General features: G+C 35.3%; 1 protein-coding gene across 1 annotated transcript; it reads right to left on the reverse strand.

Moving 5' to 3' along the window:
* Positions 1–5,950: 5,950 nt before the first annotated feature.
* Smp_134580 (hypothetical protein) lies at positions 5,951–16,997 on the reverse strand (the record flags this gene model as incomplete). The annotated part of the gene is made up of 8 exons (XM_018798728.1): positions 5,951–6,230; positions 7,532–7,578; positions 7,898–8,058; positions 12,690–12,933; positions 16,428–16,526; positions 16,631–16,708; positions 16,743–16,846; positions 16,880–16,997. The coding sequence occupies 8 exons, from the start codon at positions 16,995–16,997 to the stop codon at positions 5,951–5,953; spliced, it is 1,131 nt and encodes a 376-aa protein (XP_018653641.1).
* Between the last annotated feature and the right edge of the window lie 6,182 nt (positions 16,998–23,179).

A 23,179-nucleotide genomic window follows, 5' to 3' on the forward strand; every position in this document is an offset into this window, starting at 1 on the left:
TTAATGGCCACGTTTCGCAGCCGTAAAGTAGAACAGAGCGAACTGCTACGCAGTATACTCGTCCCTTAATTGATAGACGGATATTTCGTCTTCGCCATAGGTGACGTAAGTTGGCAAAGCCAAACGAGCTTTTTGAATCCGTGCTGAGCTTTCGTCAGACACCAACCCATTTACGGAAAGCAGCTGTATATCGCACAAGCAGTTGAAAAAATAGTCAGAGTTGAATACATTAGACTTAACAGAAAGTTTTTTTCTTCAAATTTCAGGAACATATCATTTCATTAGGAATATTCAACAAACTGTCTACTGACAACTGTCCTTCAATTCGATTATATTGATGTATTTCATTATTAGTACCAGGTTCTATATTACATTGAACTGATTGATTCAATTTATGAATATAAGTTTCGGAACATTATTGAGAAACTATATTTAATAACAAGCATGGTAAGCAGAGATGGATAGTGGCTAGTAGTGGAATCCAGTTTGACGAGCGTTTCGTCCTATTTGGGGCTCGTCAGCTGGATGTACCTGCATCTCAGATTTGATACTCACTCTGGGACTCGAACCCAGTACCCTCGCGATACGCACAGTATGCACACATGTCAATTACAGACTGACCAGTTGCAGTCCTAACACATCGATGGGAAGATTCAAACAAACAATACTAAATGAATTTATATTTAATAACATTGTAACAGGTAAGTCCGAAATGTGTGTGTGTGTGTGTAAGTCCAAGATATATGTCTGGGAGAAGTAAAGAAGATAAGCGAAAAAAAATATTTTTTTCTATGCTTATAAATTATTGATAGGGACTGCTAAAATAAACAAACAGTAATTACAAAATTTCTGTTCTATTGAGCCTTTCGTTGTCAAAATATTAACTGGAAGCATAAGAATGGGTGAAGAACATTTCAAGTCCTGTTATTTAATTGTTGATTGGGATTGTTGAATTCATAGTACAATATCACAAATCGATATTAGTTAGACAACTATTAGAAACTAGGAAGTACTGGACATCTGCTTCATCATAGTAATGGATTTGTTAACATTACTCATCCACAACATCACTAGAAATCGTACCATAGATATTCAAGGCTTGTGGAGAGCGTCGAACCTTCAGAACATTGAATATGAATTGTTGAATCAAGGTAATCGATTCATACAAACAAATGTTAGTATAAATTCCTAGTCTAAATATTGAGTTCCCGCGTGAGATTGGAGGTCTTGAGTTCGAGTCCCGCATGCATGATCATGGATGCGCACTGTTGAGGAGTCCTGTACTACAACGGGACGGCCAGCCAGTACTTTCAAGTTTTCGATGGTGGTCTAACTTAAATGAACTCATGGGTTTTGTGGAGATTGTAGTAATTTAATAGTTGAGTTCATGAGTTAATTAAAGATAGACCACCATAGAAAACAGTAGTACTGTTTGATATTTTCATCATTCACTTCGTGAAGTAGAACAAATCTATTTTGTTTCCAGACAATATATGCTGAACTTTATATTATTGATGCAAACAATATAAAGGAATATTCCAACCATGGTAAATTCATTCAACTTGTCTTATTGGATAGATAAGAATGAAGGAAAATTTTACGTATGTATCCTATATAAATATATATGTGCTGGAATATGTACTCGCTTCGGCGGTACATATACTGAAATTCGGAATCTCATTGGGGTCGTTTTTTGAAATAATACATTTTCTTACACAATATAATACGTGTTTCTAAGTGGATAAGATGTATACATTTCAATGTTATTGACGGCCTGCTTGAATATCTTAGCTACCTGTTCCTTCCATCTATATATTTCAACACGTTATCTGTTTCCTTGTTTGTTTTAACATATCAATATGTCAATTAATTGCATAACCTATTCAGATGCATTTGTGGAACGTTTACGATATCCCGCTGTACAACTTACAAAAGAGCCCAATCAGAGACATAGGGGGGTGGGTGGGCTGGAAATATGCATCGAAAAGAATAAGCATTATTCAGCTATTGATTCTTAAAATGATTGCATGTAACTGGCGATCACTCCATATTTATCATCAGGATAAACCAAGAAATAAGGAAAGTAAACTTGTTGAAATACTTTGTTCTAAGAATTCTATATTGTAGCAAAAAATTCAATATCGAATAAAGACAATAATAATAATTGGAAAAATGATACTGTAATGTTGACAAATATTACACTCAAAGATTGAGACAAGAATCATAGTCGTATATCCAGAGATGTTATTTCTAATAAATGGATGATTGAAATTCATTTGAAGTTAAGTATAACAATGAATTAATAAGTCAAACAATAGTTAATTCATTGTTTGATTGTTATATACCAACACATATCTATCAGAAGGGGTTTTGTGGATATTATAGTAATTTTAATAGTTGAAATCATGAATTAATTGAAGCTAAACCACCATGGAAAACCTGGAGGCACTGGACGGCTGTTTCGATCTATTGTAGGACTCCTCAGCAGTGCGCATCCACAACGGTGTTAACGTCTAACGTCGACCGATCTACGAAATTGAGTGACACATCCACCAATGTCCTTGGTGAGTTAGTATATCACAACAGACCTGGTTGGACTCCACTGGTTACTGCCTCTTACTAAAACTCCTGGAAATACCTCTTGAAGCCGGTCACTAGTGAGCATATATTGATTAATATCAGAAGAGGCTTTGTGGATATTATAGTTATTTTAATAGTTGAGATCATGAATCAATTGAAACTAGACCATCATGGGAAACCTGGAAGCACTGAACGGGTTCGAATCTCGCGAGGTGGGATCGTGGATGCGCACTGCTGAGGAGTTCCACAATAGGACGAAGCGGCCGTCCAGTGCCTCCAGGTTTTCCATGGTGGTCTATCTTCAATTGATTCATGATCTCAACTATTAAAATTACATATGTAATAAGCAAGGAATAAGACAGTCAATAAACTTAAAGATGTAACATTCTGAATACGGAGCTGAACGACACATATATTCAGGATATTCAAAGAAACAATAATGTTCTCATAGTATTATTAAAAGAAAACTTCCAATCACAGAATCACTCTGATCATAATATGATATTTGATTAGGAAATTTCGACTAACATTAGGGATTTGAGTAAAGCATCGGTTGATATTCATTTCATCAAGAAAAAAGGTGTGTTAACCATCATTTCTCATGTGGCAGTCAGTAAAATCTAATTTAAGGTAAGCAGTCTGATTTGAAAGCAAAACGCCAATGAAATGAAAGTAAGATTACACCTATAGTGTAGTCTGGTTTCCTGTAATTTATTGAGTGATTTTGTGTTAAGCGAAAGCCGTCAGCTAAGTGCTAGTGTTCGTGTACTTCACCATTTCAAGACTAGTGTTATTAATCAGTTTCTCAAACCAAGGTAGATGAAATACAAGGATTTCAATTTGTGATCCAGTATACTGAAGTCGATTGGTTTGACCATTAAAATGTAGTTTATAACAAATTACTACTATTATTATTATTCTTAGCTTCATTCAATATTATATTTTTTGGTACAATATAGAATTTTCAGCACAAACGATTTCAACAAGTTTCCGTTTCTTACTTCTTCGTCGATCCTGACCACAAATATTGAGTGATCTCCAGTTAGAAGTCAACAGTCCAGTCAATCGACATCTAAATAATGTACATTCTTTTCGCTGCATATTGCCAGCAACCACGATATCTCTAATTGGGCCTTTTGTAACCTTTACAGCGAAAGGTTGTAAACTTTTCACAAACGCACCTGGATAGGTTGTGCGATTAATAGCCATAATGATGTATTAAAACAAACAAAATTAGATAAGTTGTTGAAATATATAGATGACAGGAACAGGTAGCCCAAATGTTTAAGCAGGCCGCCAGTCATGCAGAGTCTTTAAGAGAACATAAATTTCGTAACTCAATGAAAAATCCAACATAAAAGATAATGAAAAGATGACGCAATTTAACGAATAAACTATAATGAATAACACTGATATCAGTGATTCGCATACTTCAGATTTTTTGTAGAATATCGACTACAATTCAGTGTACCACTACTAATACTACATGACAATGAAGTGACCACTCACTAGTTAAAGCATTTGACTTCCATCTATTAAGTCGTACGTTCAAGTCACACTCAACTAACTTCAGTTTAGATAATCAGATATTATCATAAGCTCTTACAATTGAAATGTAGCTTGAAGTCAAGTATACCATAAGAATTAAAAGTAACATCCTGTTTCATCACCGTCACACAGGATACCCTAACAAGACTAAAGATGGAATAACAATATACATAACAATATAAATAACATTTTAATGTAACTTAAATTATTTTATTATTTACTGATAAAATTGACTTTCCCTTTTTAGTTTACAATACGTACAAGATATATAATATTTATTATTTTATAAGTAACCAGTACAATTATTATCATCACTTATAATAATAATAATAACATGTAAGTCAACATCAATGGGAAAAGGTGAACTAAACGAAACAAGAACGAATAGTTATTTTGCGCAGAAGAAGCAAACAAACAGTAACAACACATGATTCAATTGGAAAGGTGAATAAAACAAGGGAGAATGCGTTGTAATGTTTCTTCTTGTAGATTGTGAGAGAAATGAGAGGAGGGAAGAAATGAAATACCGAAATCAAACGAAAAAAAAAAAGTTAACAAGAACAAAAATTATGGTAGTAAACAAGAGAGAAAAAAAATTTATTACACAGAAACTTGGGACACAATATATAGTAGTAGTAGTGGTAATGATGAAAATAATGTGGTAGTAAAGTTTTGTATTGAAAGACTTATTGTCATAGAGAGAACAAAGACGGAGACCGAGAGAAACTAAGTATGAAATCATAATAACAATCAAATAAATGAATTAACTCTAAAAGTCATTTAGAAACAAACTATCCGAAGAAAATAAAGTTCGTAACAAGTCTAGTGGACTAACTGCCAGCCAGTTGATCCAGATCAAACGCTAGTCATCTATGTATAGCTGACAGAATAAATATTAAAGCAGAAAGAAAAAGAGAAAGGTCTACATTAGAACAAGAAATGTATGCACTCATGCACTACATAGATTGGAGTAAGCGAACAAAAACAGAGTAAGCTTTTAAAAGAAAGAGACAAACAAGTTAACATGTATCTTATATGCATCTCTAAAGGTAAATTAAATAGAGTAGAATACAAGGCATAAATAAGAAATACTATTCTGATCTAATTGTGCAAATGTACTTGTTATTAAGATTACAAGTCAATGTGTATAAGACTTGACAAAGAGAGAGAGAGAGGGATAAAAAAGTGATACAGAAAATTAAGGAAGAGAGGAGGGATGAAACATTGTATGCTACCATTATTACTATTATTACTAATGATAGTATATAATGCAAATAGTGAGATAGTGATATCAAAACAATTCACTCTTCGTTACATAAATGATAAACGAAAAGAGAGGTAGTAAGTAGTGTATATTTTTTTGGAAGAAGTAGAAGAAGAAGAAGCAAAACATGGATAAGAGGGGTAATGAGGGGTGGAGGGCATTATTCCCTTTTCCTTTTTTTTCTATGGTAATGAGATCAATATAGTTTGATTAAATTGTAGATACTGTTTAGATAGATGATAATGGACTATACATACAAAGAGAAAGAAGAAATACATTAATAAGTAAAGATATATACAAAAAACATGTATACTCGTGAACTTGTTAGATAACACTGTAATATACTTGTGTGTGTGTGTGTGTATATGTGCGTTTTGATCTGATAGTGGGGAATGTTTATATGAGTTGTGAACCAAAAGAAGAAAGATCAACAAACAAGATCGTTGAAATGAAATGCAACAATAATACAAGACATATGATAGTAGTAATAATATAATGATAATACTACTAATACTACTAGTAACACTACTGATAATTACATCTTGTATACAATATATATTATGTATTCAAAGTGGATTGATCTGGTGAAAATTTCTCTGGATTAGAATATAATACAAAACTATTTAATTCTGATGTTAAATAACCAAGTGTTTCAATCATTTTTGAAGTAAGTTGAGTTAAATAAGTTAATTGTGCTTCTAAATTATGTAATTCTGAATTAGATGTAGTAGATGATTGTTGATGAATTCCAGCACGACGTATAGTTGGACCAGTTTGTAAATCAATTAATGCTAATCGATGATATAGATGTATTGTTGATAGGAATAAAAAACCTAAACTAGAAAAAGAAAATTGAAAGAATAAATGGAAGAATAATAAATGATAATGATGATACCTAGACATTTGGTTACGAGAAACTTTAATAATTAAATTAATTGTAACTAACATACAGTCAGAGGAGATTGACTATAAATACAGTGACCTTGAGTGCTGTTAGAGGTATGAGGGCAGTTATCACTTCCCGGTTGCCCACACCGTGAAAGACTTCTTCTAGAGGTATCTGAAAAGGAAATTGGGTTACAAGTGGTCTTAATGACCTGAGAGCGTGACCACAGTGCCCAAGGGACAACTGCTTGAGGTAGGTCACACGACCTTTTTGTGGGTAGTTTTTGTGTTAGCTCCGTACTTGTTGGGACCTTACCGCCGCAGACGGATATCCGTGGGATAAGGCGAGGTGTGCATTTTTAGGGTCGACCTTTTCTAACCTCACCCCTCCTTGTGGGAAGGCAGCATCGCTGTTATGCTGGTTGTCTGAAGGAAACACCTTACTGCCGTCACACCTCTGTACAGTTATCAGTACGACTTCGCCTTCGGACCTTGGGTTTGCTGCTTTTAGTCTCACCGCTCTTCAAACGACCTGCCTGGCATGGTAGGACCTTGAGGAACGATTGTTCCAGCCAGTATAGCTCGATTGAATCATCACGATAGGCAAGCCCGACCACCACGTCAAGGTAGCAGCAACGGTCGGGATGAATGTATCAGAGTCATTGTGATTGATTCTGATCACGATGATCTCGTGAACCTCAAGCAGTTGTAGTCTATATCGACAAACATGGTTAAGACCAATAGCCGATGATAATTTCATGGACTGATATAATGTTTTCGATTTGGTCGCTATTAACTTTCTTCTAACCTATTCTTACACCAGAAAACAGAGTCCATCGCGGTAATTCCTAACAAATAGATGGTTGACATCAGATAGGTAAAATAATGTCAAATTTACCTGTTTCTTAACGGATACAAAACTTATGGTGACTAAAACGAACTTTTGTTACAGAAAATGAAGAGGGAAAAAGAAACATTTACACTAGAGCTCAACTCTGTATGCTGAAATATTAATGGTTGATAACGACGACGACAACAAAACCCATGCTACAGCTTCCGTACACGTTGGCAGAACGTATCGGAAAGATATATGTACCCAGCAGTATGGGGAAATCGATCTCCCTACAGTCCGAATACAAAAGCTTGAATCTATGTTGTTCGGTATACTGTAGTCAAAGAAATAAAGATGCTATCATTAAATAAATCAATATTTATTCGGATCTCTGACTACTTGACTAGTCAGTACTATGCTACATTATAACCAAGATAAGGTAAACTAGATCAAAACAATTGTTCAGTCCCTTTTTGATCAAATTTATAAAAAAACATGTTATGTAATAAATGTTATCAATAAAAATTACATAATGCTTACATAGCATATGCAATCATCATGGTAAATCTTTGTGAAGGAGATGCATTAAACAGATAGGTAAGGACATTAAATGGCCACCAATTCCAATCCGTTGATATAGTAACATTTGGTCTATTAAAATTAAACTTATTATTATTACTATTATTAGTATTGACTGTTTCATTATTATAAGTTTTAGTATGTTGTTGATAAACTGTTGTATTATTCTGTTTCATAGGGATATTTGAAAGAGATGGAGTGGAGCATACATTATTTACAATTGGGTTAGTAACATTGGAATTATCATTATGTTGAATAACATCATTGGATCCAATATTGATATTTTGATTTGTTGTTTCTTTATTTAAATGATTAAATTCAATAAGAGATGGTTTACAAACACCTAGACTGAATTTACGAATTGAAGATTCTGAATTGTCAATAAAAAAAAATACAAACAGTTCATTAATATAAAACTTATACTGATTCAATGTGCTTCATAGAATAAATATAGATCAACTGAGAAAACGTTTAGGTGGACTTAATTCACTGAAAAAAATATCGAGTTCTATGTAGCAACACTATTATTTATTTATTTTAGGGGACCACACCTGAAGCCTTTGACCTAAAGATCCGATTCACAAGTCAATGAAGCAACATCGAGAGATGCAGTCCCATGGTAAGCAGTGACCAACGATTGTTTCATCCGCCATTTGTTCCCTCAGGATACTGGAGCCCATGTGAACCATTGGTTTGGAATCAGGGTTTACCAACTCCCCTAGGTGGACTCTCCATGTCCACCAACCTGGTTAAAGCACCGGACATCCGCTTTTCGTCCTCTCAATTTCGTAGACAACATCCGTGATGCGAAAAGGCAGTGAGTAGGACTTCCCTGACAGAGGCTATATACGCGTGGCCATGTGAGAGCATTCGGAGAGGGAGAGCGGACTCTCCCCACTCTCGGCCGTACCAGGACATTTGGGGGCCCAACAACATTATAATACTCTATGACTAAGAATCTGAGTTATATTTTTGGTATAGAGGTTGATAATACGAACTGGATATTTGTCTACAATTGTAATATACAAAGCAGGGTAACGAATTTACGACTGAATACTTTATAGTCGAGAGATTTAGCAAATAAGTCATAAGCTTCGAAATTACAGCGTAAAAATAGTTTTAAAAATGAGAAATTTGATAAAACCAACTAAGTAAGACATTTTGTATGCTCAACTAGATAATTATGAATTTAAATTATTTTAATGAAAAGAATATCAAGTTTCATTGAAATCATGAACCGATCAATGTTAGACTACCATTGAAAGCCTAGAAGCATTGAACGGTTGTTTCTTCCTAGTATGAGACTCCTCAGCAGTGTACATCGACGACCCTGAACGTGGAACTTCAGTTCTTCCAAGCTTTCAATGGCAGTCTAACATCGATCGACCAATGATTTCATTCAAACTTAAGAGACTCCATAATCCTATACTTATAATATAAAGAGGATAAAGCTTTTACATACCAAAGTCATCAGATATTAAATTTTACATAGGAAATTTATGATGCATACATATCCCAAGTTCTACGTTACGTTTGGATGACTAACTAACTGGGTACAACGTTAAATAGGCTGCAGCTAATCTGAAGCGATGGAGAGCAAAAAGATTTGATAGATTGAATACTTACTGTTAAGCTATTCAACCATATTCAGAGACAAGAATCTGAATTTTAGTTCAAGTGAATTATAATTTTTATAGGATGAGTGGATTGTGGTTATTAGTGAAATCCGAAATGAGCGTTTCGTCCACTTGGGGACTCATCTTTTGTGCGGAAAGCTTGTCTCATTCCAGTGTTAGTACCCAAACGAAGGCTCGACCCCAGTACTCTAAACTTCAAACACCCAGCGCATTATCCATTGAGATACTGAATTCAGATAGCTACTAGTTTAGTTAAACGGATATGAATTCGATTTGATATAAGGGCTTGAATTATTACGTTGGTGATATTCTTGACTGAATTTGATCCGTCTTAGTTGGTATACATGCTCTCTAGGTAGACTGCTTCGAAATAGCCATCTTATCACACACTTTATATAGAAGAGATGGATTGTGGCTGGTAGTAAAATTTACAACCAATACAAATCAGACTGAATCATGACTGTTTTCTAATGATTAGGTAACGTATGTGGAATATCTAAACATCTAAATAACAAACATAACTTTACATAGCGTCATGATAAAAATGGAACATTAGGTGACGATATTAATATCAATAAAACATCAATTTATGTGTCTGTGATGTCTACTAACCCTTTCAAACTTATGTAAATAAAACCAGTCGTTGAATGTCCGTCACTAATTACTAGGTTATAAACGAAGCGCCCTCAAATGCCCTGGTGGGGAGGGCCCGCCCTCTCTCTCGAAATGCTCTCACACAGCCACGCGTATACGGCCTCTGTCAGGGAAGTCCTACTCACTGCCTTCTCACACCAGGGGTGTTGTTTACGAAATTGAGAGGACGAAAAGCGAATGTCCGGCGCTTTAACCGGGTTGGTGGACATGGAGAGTCCACCTAGGGGAGTTGGTAAACCCTGATTCCAAACCAATGGTTCACATGGGCTCCAGTATCCTGAAGGAACAAATGGCATATGAATCAATCGTTGGTCATCGGCTACCATGGGACTGCATCTTCTTACGATGCTCTACTGCCTTGTGAATCAGACCTTTAGGTAGGAGGCTTCAGGTGTGGCCCCTTAAGAAAACCACCTGTTTCGGTCTGGGCACCCGGGCAGTATCATAGCCCTCACACAATTAAATGAAATGACAATTTCTTTGTTACGCATATATATATGGTGCCTCCTTGTACCAATATTTATATGTTCATATAGATAAATAAATAAAATATAAATGAGGCATCATTATGGAAGGCTTTATAGATGACTCCACGATCCTCATATTAATTACATCGATATTAGCATTAACAACAATGATGTATTACTTCATCAACTGTTATCACTAATATATCATTAGTACAGGGAAATGGATCCAGTCATTCATTAATTGGAAAGAAAACAATCGATACACCAAAGTACTATTCACAACACTGACAGCATAGAATTGAATTTGGACACTTATAAATAGTTTTTAATTCATAAACACCATATCCAATCAAGTCACATTAGAAAAAAGTACAAAATTTTATCAATATGCTAATGTGTCAGAAATCTATATACATAATAGTAAAGAATTTAATAATCTATATACTTTACTTGTTAACTAAACAAAAACGATTGGATAGTGAACATTTACTCTATTTAACGATTCAGAAAAAAAAGCACAACACTGAAGGGATATACATTCTTATATATGATAAATTATTTTATAAAAGTAACCAAAGCCCCCAAATGCCCTGGTACGGTCGAGAGTGGGAAGAGTCCTTTCCCCTTCTCGCCATGCTCTCACATGACTACGCGTATATAGCCTGTCAAAGAAGTCCTACTAACTTCCTTCTCTCAATCTGGGTGTTGTTTACGAAATTGAGAGGACGAAAAGCGAATATCCGACGCTTTAACCAGGTTGGTGAGTACAGAGGGTCCACCTAGGTGAGTTGCAAAACACTGATTACAAACCAATGGTACACATGGGCTCCAGTATCCTGAGGGAACAAATGGCGTACGAATCAATTGTTGGTCACCGGCTACCATGGGACTGCATCTCCTTACGATGCTCCACTACCTTATGGATCAGACCTTTAGGTTGAAGGCTCGGGGTGTGACCCCTTAAGAAAACCACCTGCTTCAGTTTGGGCACCCGAAGAGTATCATAGCACTCACACAATTAAATGAAATGACAATTTTTTGGTGGTGCATATATATCTGGTGCCCCTTTGTACCAATATTTATGTGTTTAAATAAATAAAAAAATAAAAGTAACCAAAACTACTTAATTGGTTGAAATAACATCACAATTTGGTGTACATTTTTTAGAGAGTATCAACTCAAGTTGTTACAATCATAACTAACGGAGTTGAAAAGAAAAGGTTAATTATCAATCACTTGATCCAAGAATAAATGAAAATTGTAAGTATACAAATAAACATGAATAGAGTGACGCCAAAGTATACTATTGAACTAATCACGATAGAAAAATTGAGTACAAAGTCAGTGTGTATATATTAATGTAGGGGAACATTTACGAGAAATACATTGTAATTTCTTTGATTTTGTACCATAATTCATTTATTCATATTTGCTGCTTTCTGGTTCACTAGAACATGTTAAAATCTCAAGATCATCTAGAAGTATATCTCAATTTTGTGTCCCAACAAACCAAATTTAAATAAGCACAAAAAGAAAGAACTTCCGAATACATAGGTACGACCGAAAGTAAAAATAGCCCGCTTTACCTACCAAAATGCTCTCATATGGCCACTCGTGTATATTCATTGCCAGGGAAGTTCTACACACTGACTTCTGCGTTTTTTTTACGTTATTGAGGGACAGAGAGAGAATGCCCGTAGCGTAAACCGGGTTGGTGAGTACGGAGGACCCAGTTAGAAGAGTTGGTAAATCGTGAATTCAAACTAATGGCACACATGGCCTCCAGGATCCTGAGGAAACAAATGGCGTATGAACCTATTTCTGGTTACCACATGCCTCGACGTAGCTCCATTGCCTCGTGGATTAGACACCTGAGTTAAAGGCCAGGGGTAATATCCCAATCCACACACAAATCCAATGATTTGTGTGGCACATATGTATTTTGGTGCCTCATTGTACCAATAGTTTGTGTTTAAATAAGTAAAACAGCCAGAAAGAGAGAGGGTAAGTATTAACAAGATGAGAAGCAAAGCAGATAAAGTATCATTTGATTGATAACTAACAGAGGAATCTGAATTATGTATTTCGTCTTATTTGAGACTTATTAAACATAGGATATAGCTGCACACGAAGATTGGTCGATCAACTGGGGTTCTCAATTGTAACGAGGAAGTACAAACTTTACCAATTAACAATGAACACAAACCAGTGTACACATATATTTATGTATGGAAATTACCCACCTTGTTTTTTTACACCGACGACACTCTCCGTTTCACTATTGCTAATACTTCCTGTGGCACCGCCACTGGTACTTGTTAAACTGACAGTGGTTGAACCTTTTGAAATTAGTAAACGATTGTAGAGATCGCTTATAATTGCATTTGGGTGAGTTAAAAGGTCATTAGTGTTGTTATTATTATTAGTAGTATTATTGTTAACAAATAATCTGTTAGCTGGTGAGCTTCCATACGACGGAGAAAAACACTGGAAAGTAAACAGAGGAAGAATTAGAATATAAATGTTATGCACTATACATATGTACACGAACAACGGGTCAACTTGTTTCAGTATTATTTTTATTGATGAAAAGGGAGAATTAACATGTCTTCCTTTCTATATACATAGATGAGGTTGGGAAAGCTTGATGCCAATAGCTACTCTGAAGTGGGGTAAGTTCAGAGTTGTCAAAGGTGTACACTTTGTGCCTTTTATCCAGTAAGTGTCTGACGATAGCATTCATGAAGTATTGGCTTCCACTCAAGCATAGGTTTCGAGAAATATACTCGGAAAAGTTTGTAAAATTCTTCCTATATATACTTGCTTCCTAAAGTACCTATGAATTCGTAAATGCAGATGACCTTAAAAGAGTACTGATTCATCTTTGATTGGTTTAACGGTCGACTGATATTATATTTTGAATATTATTTGAATAGAATAACTCCATTTAAACTCTGTCCTGATTCTCCATGAAATCTTACCCCTACCTAAACTGACACTAAAACAAGTTTTCGCTGATAGGGTTCCATATTTCGGAATGAATTTCTAAAGAAATTCTTTTCGGTACAGTATTTTTACTTCAGTAAAAAGTGTTTTAACTAGACATCGTTTGGAATTAACAGGACAAGAACTATTAGTCTATGTATATCATATTATTCATTGTTATTGATTACCCATATTCTCTAGTTTCATGTATTGTTCGTTAGGCTTACAGAAAAGTATTTTATTGGATATAAAATGTTGTTAAGATTTACTGGATGAGACCAAAGAAATTAATTTCACATCCAATCTAATTAGATGATATATCAATTCAGTGACTAATGATTACAGAGTTTGATTAACTGAGTTACTGTCACAGTGAAATAACCATTACAAAGGAAAGGTATTAAAAATCTGATAACTAAGTACGACTAAAATGCATTGAAAGTTAACCAATAGAGTTTACAACAATGCGTTGAAGTAGGCTGAAGGAAAATCACTCTAAATCGGTGCGAAACTGAGATTGATTTTCACTGGCATAGGTTGTATTTAGGGATAAAAGATCCTCAACACAGAGGCGACCAGTTTGCAGTACAGGACTACAGAATGAAAAGTGTGCTGATTAGGAAATCGTAATCGCCGAGATAAGATTGGTTGGAGAATCCTAGTAGTCGGCTTATGTTCCAAGAGGTGTAACGGGCGTAAATGTCAAATCCGAACGAAGAACAAATGAATGGTAACGGCTAGCAATTACTTATGGGGTATTATTATATATATTCTTATTGGATAACTGTTAAGTAACTAAATTATATGTATATTCATATTCCTTTTATCATAAGCTTTCATTTGACCCATTGGCGACTGTTATATGATTTACCATTCTTTTTATTTTATGGTATAGTGAGGTATGGTCTGTTTGTATATAAACTACGTATGTCTGAGTAGACTCAAGGTTGCTAGTGCTGGTTGACGCATCGTTGGTTTAGCACACGGACAAGGTCATAGAAGTCCGTATTCTGACTGGCGGTAGTGTCACGTGGCGATTGACAGGGCCATAAGTCATAACAGTATGTAATTCTCGGAGTTCTAGTGAGAAGCCTTTACCAGTGAAGCCAGACCATGTCGAGTGCCGTTACATGCCGAGGATAATGGAAGATGATTGCGTGACAACGTGGATTGTTTGGAGCCAGACGTCAACACCGTTTGATGCCTGCTCAGTAGTCTAGGGGTTGAGCGTTCACGCGCAAGACCGGTCCTAGATCCGAATCCTGCATGCGGGTTCGTGGATACGCACTGCTGGGGAGTCCAACATCAGAACGAAACGGCAGTAGCAAATTAACTAGTTGTGCTCTAGGAAGATTCTTTATCCGTCGGAAAAAACATTATTTGGTAACATTATTTCCGAAAATTATTACATGTTTCGGGTTGGATGTATATTTAAGTCAATGTCTTTAATTTTCACATTATTTCTGGAAAATTATTACTAATTTGATAATTGGAGACTTTTACAATGAAGAGCCATGTTTACATAAGGTGAATAAATAGTACATATCAATTACGCTATAGATACCATTATTATTATCACTACCATATTTAGAATGATTGTTTTCTGAATTAAGCAGTATGAAAAAAGAGAAGTTTACATTGTCGAAGTACGTGAAAGCTGGTATAAATGAGAAATCTTAAGGTTTATACGGCACATGTAATCCAGAAAAAAATATCGATCCAAACACAAAAATAATACATTTATATGACCATGTTTAAATCTGAAAAATTAGACTATTGACTACAACATATGGTTAGAATGTAGATAATTGGTGTGGAATCCAAACATGTGATCTTATTCGGCACCCAAAGTGTATACTAACAAACATATTCCAGAACATTTTCTAAAATATATCATAGATTTGTTATCATTAATTAATAATAAACCTAATAGATATTTATATCTTGAAGTTGAGTGAGAAAAACGTGATAAGTGTGGATTAGCTTTTGTATATATATATATATATATATATATATATATATATATCGAAGTAATTGCTTCTACCTAACATTTGACATCAAACACTTCTGTTGAACATAACTCTGATACTTTATTTCTTCATTAACAACTTACAAGTTCACCTACGTCTGAAACTACCTTTTCAAACTCGTGATTTTAAGTCAAAGGCTAAATCACCAGACTTAAACGTCAAGACGCTTTACATTTCGCAACTACAATTCAACCAGGAGTCAGTTTTTTATTAACCCAACATTTGTCCTAAAACTACTGAGGCTTTTTTGTCCTGAAACATTACAAGTATTGTGGTTTGGTTAAAAAAAACAAATGGATCGAAACGGCTATCCTACACAGAGAATTCTACAGCTCCAATATTTTAGGGTAACTGCTAGCGCTGTTGTAGTGATAAAGATAACACCAAACACCGCTAGAAAGCTAAAGCAATTGGAAACAACGTAAATCTAGAACAATTTGGGCTCGTATAACATATCTAATGGATTTTGGTTGTATTGTAACTTGTTGTTGGTAAAAGTCTAAGGGGTTGATGAATGAATGGTTGATTACAGGCGTAGATAACTAAGGTCTCCTACCCTGAAGATTGAGCTGCCTAAACCTTGAAGTTCAATTGTATAGATTTTTTCTGACTAGAAAATGAAGATGTGCTCTTGTTGAGTAAAACTTCTGCCGTTTTATTAAGAAGTCGAACACGAGCATAATAATTAGATCACTGCCGTAGTTAATCTTGATTTTTCTTTAGCATGAAGATTAAACTGTCGGAAAACGGGACGAGATGTAGCCGAGGGTGTGGTTGAAACTCAGATTGGCAACTTTTCTGAGAAGTTACTACTTAAGTTTATCAGAATGCTTAAAAATGAAACACTACTACATAGTCCTGGTTAGTCAAGCGTGCACTACGTATGGAGAAGACATCAAATTTAAACCAAAAAGGTACTACAACTACTGAAGACAAAAGCGTCGTACTTTGTAAGTCATAAAATACATAAAAACTTGCCTTTTCTTTTAAAATGACCTCCCAATAATTGCGTAGAAAAGCTATAGCTGAATCTGATCGTTCAAAGTTAGCCAAAGTGTATGTCTCCTGGAAAGTAGTAAATATAATTTGTGGTGAAGACGATCAAAAGTGAATTTTAGGCTGTACAAAGTGTAACAAATACTGGCAAAAAAAAGGCATACGAAACTTACGTTACTAGTGGTGTGTATATTTACAGAGTGTTCATTTTGGACTTTAAGTTCAACGATTTGACTGAAAAGAAGTGCTGTCTAAACAAAAACTATGATGGGTAAAATCACATACCAGTATTCTTCGCTTCGGACGATGGACAAGATTTAAGGCCGAATGACAAACGTACAGCTTAACAGGAGTATTTATATTCTGGCTCATTAAATCACACTTATAAGCTTCAAGGATAAAAGAGATGTTGACTGACAAACCTTTAATTACAGCATCATTTTTAAAATACTTTTGCCGTATTTTCTTTTGCATTGCACTAGATTTTACAGGATCGACATTGCTGGAGAGCAACTTCTGAGGTTCGGAGTCCTGAATCATATTCTGTGTTTGATAGAATAAGTCACAATATAAATCCAGTGTATGATAAATGGTGTGCTGACGAAACCACCAGAAGGCTCACAAGACCCTGTAGTCAATCATTATAAATGCGACTAGTCGCCCAATGTATCACCCGATCGACCTTTGACAACCTTGACAGATGAAGGACAGATTATAATTGATTATTACGAACAAAGAGTTCATGAAATATTTTTTCGTCATTGTGACTCAAATAAATTGAACATGGAACTGCTCGATGGTTAAAAACTTCACTTTGATTGTATCTTAGAGTTTATAGCATTGAAGATTGCAAGTACGTTGAAAAATAGTTATATGATCATGCTGGTGGTTCATCAATACTCCAATACTTCATTCTTCAGTGACTGCTACTCAGCACCGTGTAAAAAATGCCTATTTTTAAAGTATCCTCCAACAGGAGATTGCATACGACCATGAGCTCACTAATACAGGTTATTATTAACCGACCGCAATGATAAGTATTTCTATTTGGAGTTTTATACTGAGCAATCAAGATAGTAGTATCCCACTTGTTGTAAACAGATTAAAATAAGATGCTGATATTTTTGTAGCCGTTGAATGATGTATTTTGAAGGCGGTGGAGTTCTTAACTATAGAAAGCATAAATGTATTTTCCAAACCAAGACAAGAAGTACATCACCACATAATGTCCAGGTACACAAGAAATATATTATTTGAAGGCTGAATTAGCTATTTGTCTGTGTACGTGTACATGTGCCTAGGGACATGTAAAAAAGATGCTCTACTGAACATGAGAGTATTTAGCAGATCCGAACAAGCAATGATTGAGAAATAATCAACAATTTGAATACCAATCTTCTGTACAGAAACCAGAACATATTCATGTGGATTTCCACAAAATGTTTCCGTTTTCTAGATATCTGAGAGCGTACTTTCAAATATTTTGTTCCGGTCGGAATGAACTAACAGGCCATATTGATGAAAACCAGTTCTTTGATGCTTAGCGAATGGAAAGAAGTAGTTATACTCAAAAACGTACGGCACAATAATAGATGGAGGTAATGCTCAAAGTTATATCAAGATATTGAACTGCTTCAGTCTGTCTGTACCATTGAAGAATAACAGTTATGATCTTCCGAGTTCGATAGTTCAAAAAAGACCATAGCATCTCATACCTCCCTCTCAATAAATTAGTAAACATTCAAAATGATGCAGAAGATACATGAAAGAGGTACCGAACGATACCTTTTTCAACAACGAGCAGACTTTTGATTTCATTTTATTATTACATGATGCTATATCTTTGACTATAAGACCATGTTTCATCGGACCCAAGATTTTGTGATGAAGCAGTTGCCGGTTTTTCATTGTAGGCTATCTGCTAGATACGCTTACTATTCGACTGGTTCCTGTGGAGTATCTATATTTTTTGGTTAGAAATTTTCTTTTTGATTTTCAAGTACCTGAGAGCAGTGTTTAGTAACAGATTTTCAATAAGCTATGAAGTACATCAGTCCGCGGAGATGGTTAAAATAAACTTGATTTGTCCTTATTCGTAATTTTTCATGAATTTATGTACTCTGTACAAACACTACATTAACTAAGAAATTTTGTTTCATTTGACGTTAAATTTTATTGTAAGCCACTCTCGTGTTAAGCTGATTACCATTATAACAGTACACACAATACGTCATTCTGAAATTTTTGGCCGCCATTTTTTAACAGTGTTAGCAATGCTGTTGCTTACGTTTTAGTTTGACAATAGTAAATAACTCATGTATGTTGTGTATAAATGTGTTTGTTTTTGCATTCTGTACATACTTGGAATATTTTCAAGATTTCGGTGTAATTCGATATTAGTATATTTATCTTGACCACTCTAACAATAGACCTCATCCCAAAGTTGTAGATTTGTCATGGTGTGACTACTTAATCGATAAGATTTTACGTTGAAGTCACATTATTCCCCACACTGACTCATCCTATCGTGATTATCAGCAATATAACGTCTATCACTTCTGAATACTACATTTGAGCTGGGAAGTGAGTAGTATATGTGACACAATAAGCGACAGGTTACGTGGCCTTGCGTTTATCAACAAGTCATGACATTCCGATTCATTGTTGCCGCGTTCATAATTGACCTCTCTGTGTTAAACGTGGGGTAATAATTTTCTCAGTAATCTCATATTCAGCTTTGAGGATCGTGAAATTAGTACCAAAAACAATACATATCAACGGCGTTAAAATTTCCCCATAGTTTATTGATTCACCATAATTACGTGGTGAGCCAGTTTTTATTATTATTCCTTCAAACAGCATATTTATATATAATGGTGTTACAAATATGCATGATGATGCACAATGTTCACTTATGCTAAAGATATTTGCAACGATAACGCCATCTTAATGGTTCGCTCAATGATCTCAAATATATAAACATACTATCGCAGAAACCAGTAATATACCAGGGTAAAAACTACTCAGCGGAGTTAACCATGCAATATGCTTATATCAGGCAATTCAAACACTCTCAAATGTTTAGCTGAAACGGCGGACTGAATTGCATATGTATAACTTGTTCATTGCGCCTCACATGTGTTAGAAATGAGAACCGCAACTGGAAGTGGGTAAATGGCAATTGTGAAACAACAAGTCCTAGATCTAACTAACAAGCGTAAGCAGTCTTTAGCCATAGTGCATAATATTTAAGTCCGAAGTGCTAAACCCTCTTCCTAAGGAGACTATTTAATAGACCCCGGTCCATTTCGACAAACCAACGGCAGACACCTGCTGACACAGCAAGAAGTGCGGTCATAAAGCACGAAAGTGTACAAGGCTGTATAAATTTACACCAAGGAATGAAGAGAAATCCAGAAACAGGCCAGGCAGACAGAAATACCTGCTACTGCTCCTGACTTCATAACTACCTTGTAGAGTAATAGGTCGCAAACTTTTCATATACAGGCCCGAATAGTTTACGAGATAAGTAGACTTGATGATGTCTTAAAACAAAATCAAAGAGAAAAGTTGTTGAAATATCTAGGTGAGAGGAGCAGGTAGCCTAGATATTTAGGTAGGCTGAAGCGACTGTCAGTGTGGGGCCACAGAGATTGCTTCTCAAATAATCAAGACTACTGAGAAAGTATTCAAACATACGGTTAAGCTTGAGGCTACATGGTGTTTCGGAAGTTCATTGTCTCCAACCCTGAATTTATTTTTGAAGCAGGACTGTGAGTGGTGCTTATTTGGCGACTACTGACCGTTAAACAACAGAACCTTATCGTATAAATATCCTATTCCAGATTTCACGATTGTTCTGTAACTCTACGTAGTAAGAAAGTTTTCTCTAAATTAGACCTAGGTAGAGAGTACCACCAGATACCGGCGGCGCCTGGGAATGTGAGAAGAACGTCCGTCATGACACATTTGGTCTGTTTGAGTTCGTTAGACTGCTGTTCGGAATAAAACATGGAATACTAACAATTCTGAGAATTATCGATGAAATGGCTCAGAGACTCGACTTCGTATTCATTTACTTCTTACCAGTTTCTTCATTGATTAACATGCGCAACGTTCATTCACTTCATTTTACCCTTTTAAAAGTTACGGTTGTTATGTACTGTAGTTTTTGCATGAACTAATGACTCATTTGTACTTGATCTGTGCCTGATTTCGAATTCTAAATACAATACGTTTGTTTGTGCTCACCCAGTTCTGTTTGATCTAAATTGCGCGATTTCGGGGACCCCTAGTTCATATAATAATCTAAATACTTGAAATATCACATTGGCATTGAGATGGAGCCCGTGATGGACTAGTTGGACATACATTCAAATTTCTATGCTTTTGATAATTATATGGGAAGGTTCGAAATCTGGACTATGAAAAAGGTGATGTTGAGGATGATAATATTGTGACTCATTTCCTTACATTCATAGGAGGAGGATCCTGCAGCTTATTGAAAACTTTTACACTCCCAGAAAAGCCTATTCCACTTCATTATGCAACTCTCAAGGAACTACTACTAGGCTATGTAAAATGTAAAAAATTCGATTTCAGTAAATTGGAAGATTTTCTAAAATGATTCGTCTGGAAATCAATAATTTCACATCATTGCCACTTCGTCTCAATCCAATGCGTACTCAAGTTTATGCAGATAATAATTAATTGGGGAGTTGCGAAACTGGACACAAAAGTGAACACAAGTTTCGTAAAGATTTGTTCTGTGACAGATTTCACTCATATAATTCACATGTATTCTGCAATGCTAAGTGCTTTAAATGTGACATTTGACACACACAAACAGTTTGTGAAGCTACCGTTCATTTTGCTGCAGGTAGTGTAATGTGATCTAGTTATATCCATATAAGTAGAATATATAGATGTTCAGACATAGAATATATTTTACAGAAGAACGATAAGGAACGAACAGAAATGAAGCGCAATTGGTAGGAAAATGCATGAACAATGGAATTAGAGAAGATGAACTGATATTTACAGAAGAAACAGTGAAGATTGAGACAACTGATGGTTATTTTGCAAATTAACTGTTTGTTGTATGGTTATCAGAATTTAGTGAGATAGTCTGTAATTTTTATCTAAATACATTCGATTGTCCCCAACTAGTGCTCTGTTTACTACAGTAGTGCTAAACTTTGTAGTTCTGATTCCATCAAGTTAAATGTTGTAAATAAATAATACTCCGATCAGATTCATAATATTATTTTTACCAGATATGCGCTGTTCTCATGATTCACGTATTTCTAATGAAATTATCAACAAATATGTGGAAGATTTATCGAGTGCACCAAATCCTGATCAGATATCTGATGTTATGGTATCGGATGTTGGATATTCTCAAAACTAATGTGTGCCAAGTAGAATCTCTAGTCAGTGATATGATGAATCACAGGGAATAGGAAGTTATCCCGAAGCAGTCAGAGAATCAGTTTGCCCAGATATGAAGTTTCCACAGACAGAAAATTCAAATCGAGTCCAAGAATACCTTAATGAGTATGAGGCAGATGTATATTTTTCATTTGATTGTTTTGCCGGTGAATCAAACCTAGGTGAACCACATATGTCAGTTAAACATATCAATTCATATCTATCCGATAACTGGAACAATGGCCTTGTGTATTCTAACGTGAAAAGCAGAAGGAATGTGTATCATATTTTTTTATGCAATTCATAGTCACATGATGGAATGCCTCAACTTATATGTCAATGTTTTTCTCCAAATACTCATAGATAATAGTCGAAGTGTGAGATGTAAGAGTCCGTATCCAATACAAAATCTGACAGACATACAATGAACCCAAGGAGAAGGCGTTCAATCGATTACAGAAAATTAGATTACAATTTAAGCTGTGGCGGTTGTGGTGTTTGTATGAACTAATGACTCAATTGCACTTGATGTGTGCGTTATATCGAATTCTAAATACAATACGTTCTTTTGTGCTCACGCAGTTCTGTTTGATTTAAATTGCGAAATTTTGGGGATTCTAATCATGAGATATACCCATCAAATGGCGTAGTCGTTGTCTCTTCTCTGGACGTTCTTTAGCACTATATCAATGATCAAGGTTTCAAACCGTTGCAGAAAGATGTCAACGATATACTTCACTATATTGAGGCGGTTTCGCTGAAAAATCATGGTGACCTTAGGCCAATTTGAATTTTTGTCGACGTTTTCTGACGAAAAGTGGTGAAGCCTTAAAGCTCCTGAAAGGTCTACGAAGAGACAAAGTTTAACCGAGATGAGCACAAATGAACGTATTGTATTTGGAATTAGAATTCAGGTATTCATCAAGTACATAGGAATCATTAGTTCATACAAACACCACACAAAGTCTGTAAAAGACAAAAATCACAGAAGAACGAATGCCTAAGTTTTCAGCCTAATTCAATAGAAGACTAACTGAGGAAATTACTACAGTAAACCCTGTAGCATTTGTAACAATTTGGTCTTGCCTATAAACTGGCAAACTTTGTGTAAAAAGTTATTTGAGAATAAATTATCATTATTATAATCCATTCTTATCTGTACCAGTGTTACTTCTGGATACTCAGTAGGGATGCTATGTAGAGGTAGTTGGCACAAAATTAGTTTGTAAATAATTTTTGTTTTGAATTAACTTGGTATTATTTGTTTAAATCTTCCCATTGATGTTTAGGGC

This window comes from Schistosoma mansoni, chromosome 7 (assembly GCF_000237925.1).
Source record: "Schistosoma mansoni strain Puerto Rico chromosome 7, complete genome".
Taxonomy (NCBI): Eukaryota; Metazoa; Platyhelminthes; class Trematoda; order Strigeidida; family Schistosomatidae; genus Schistosoma; species Schistosoma mansoni.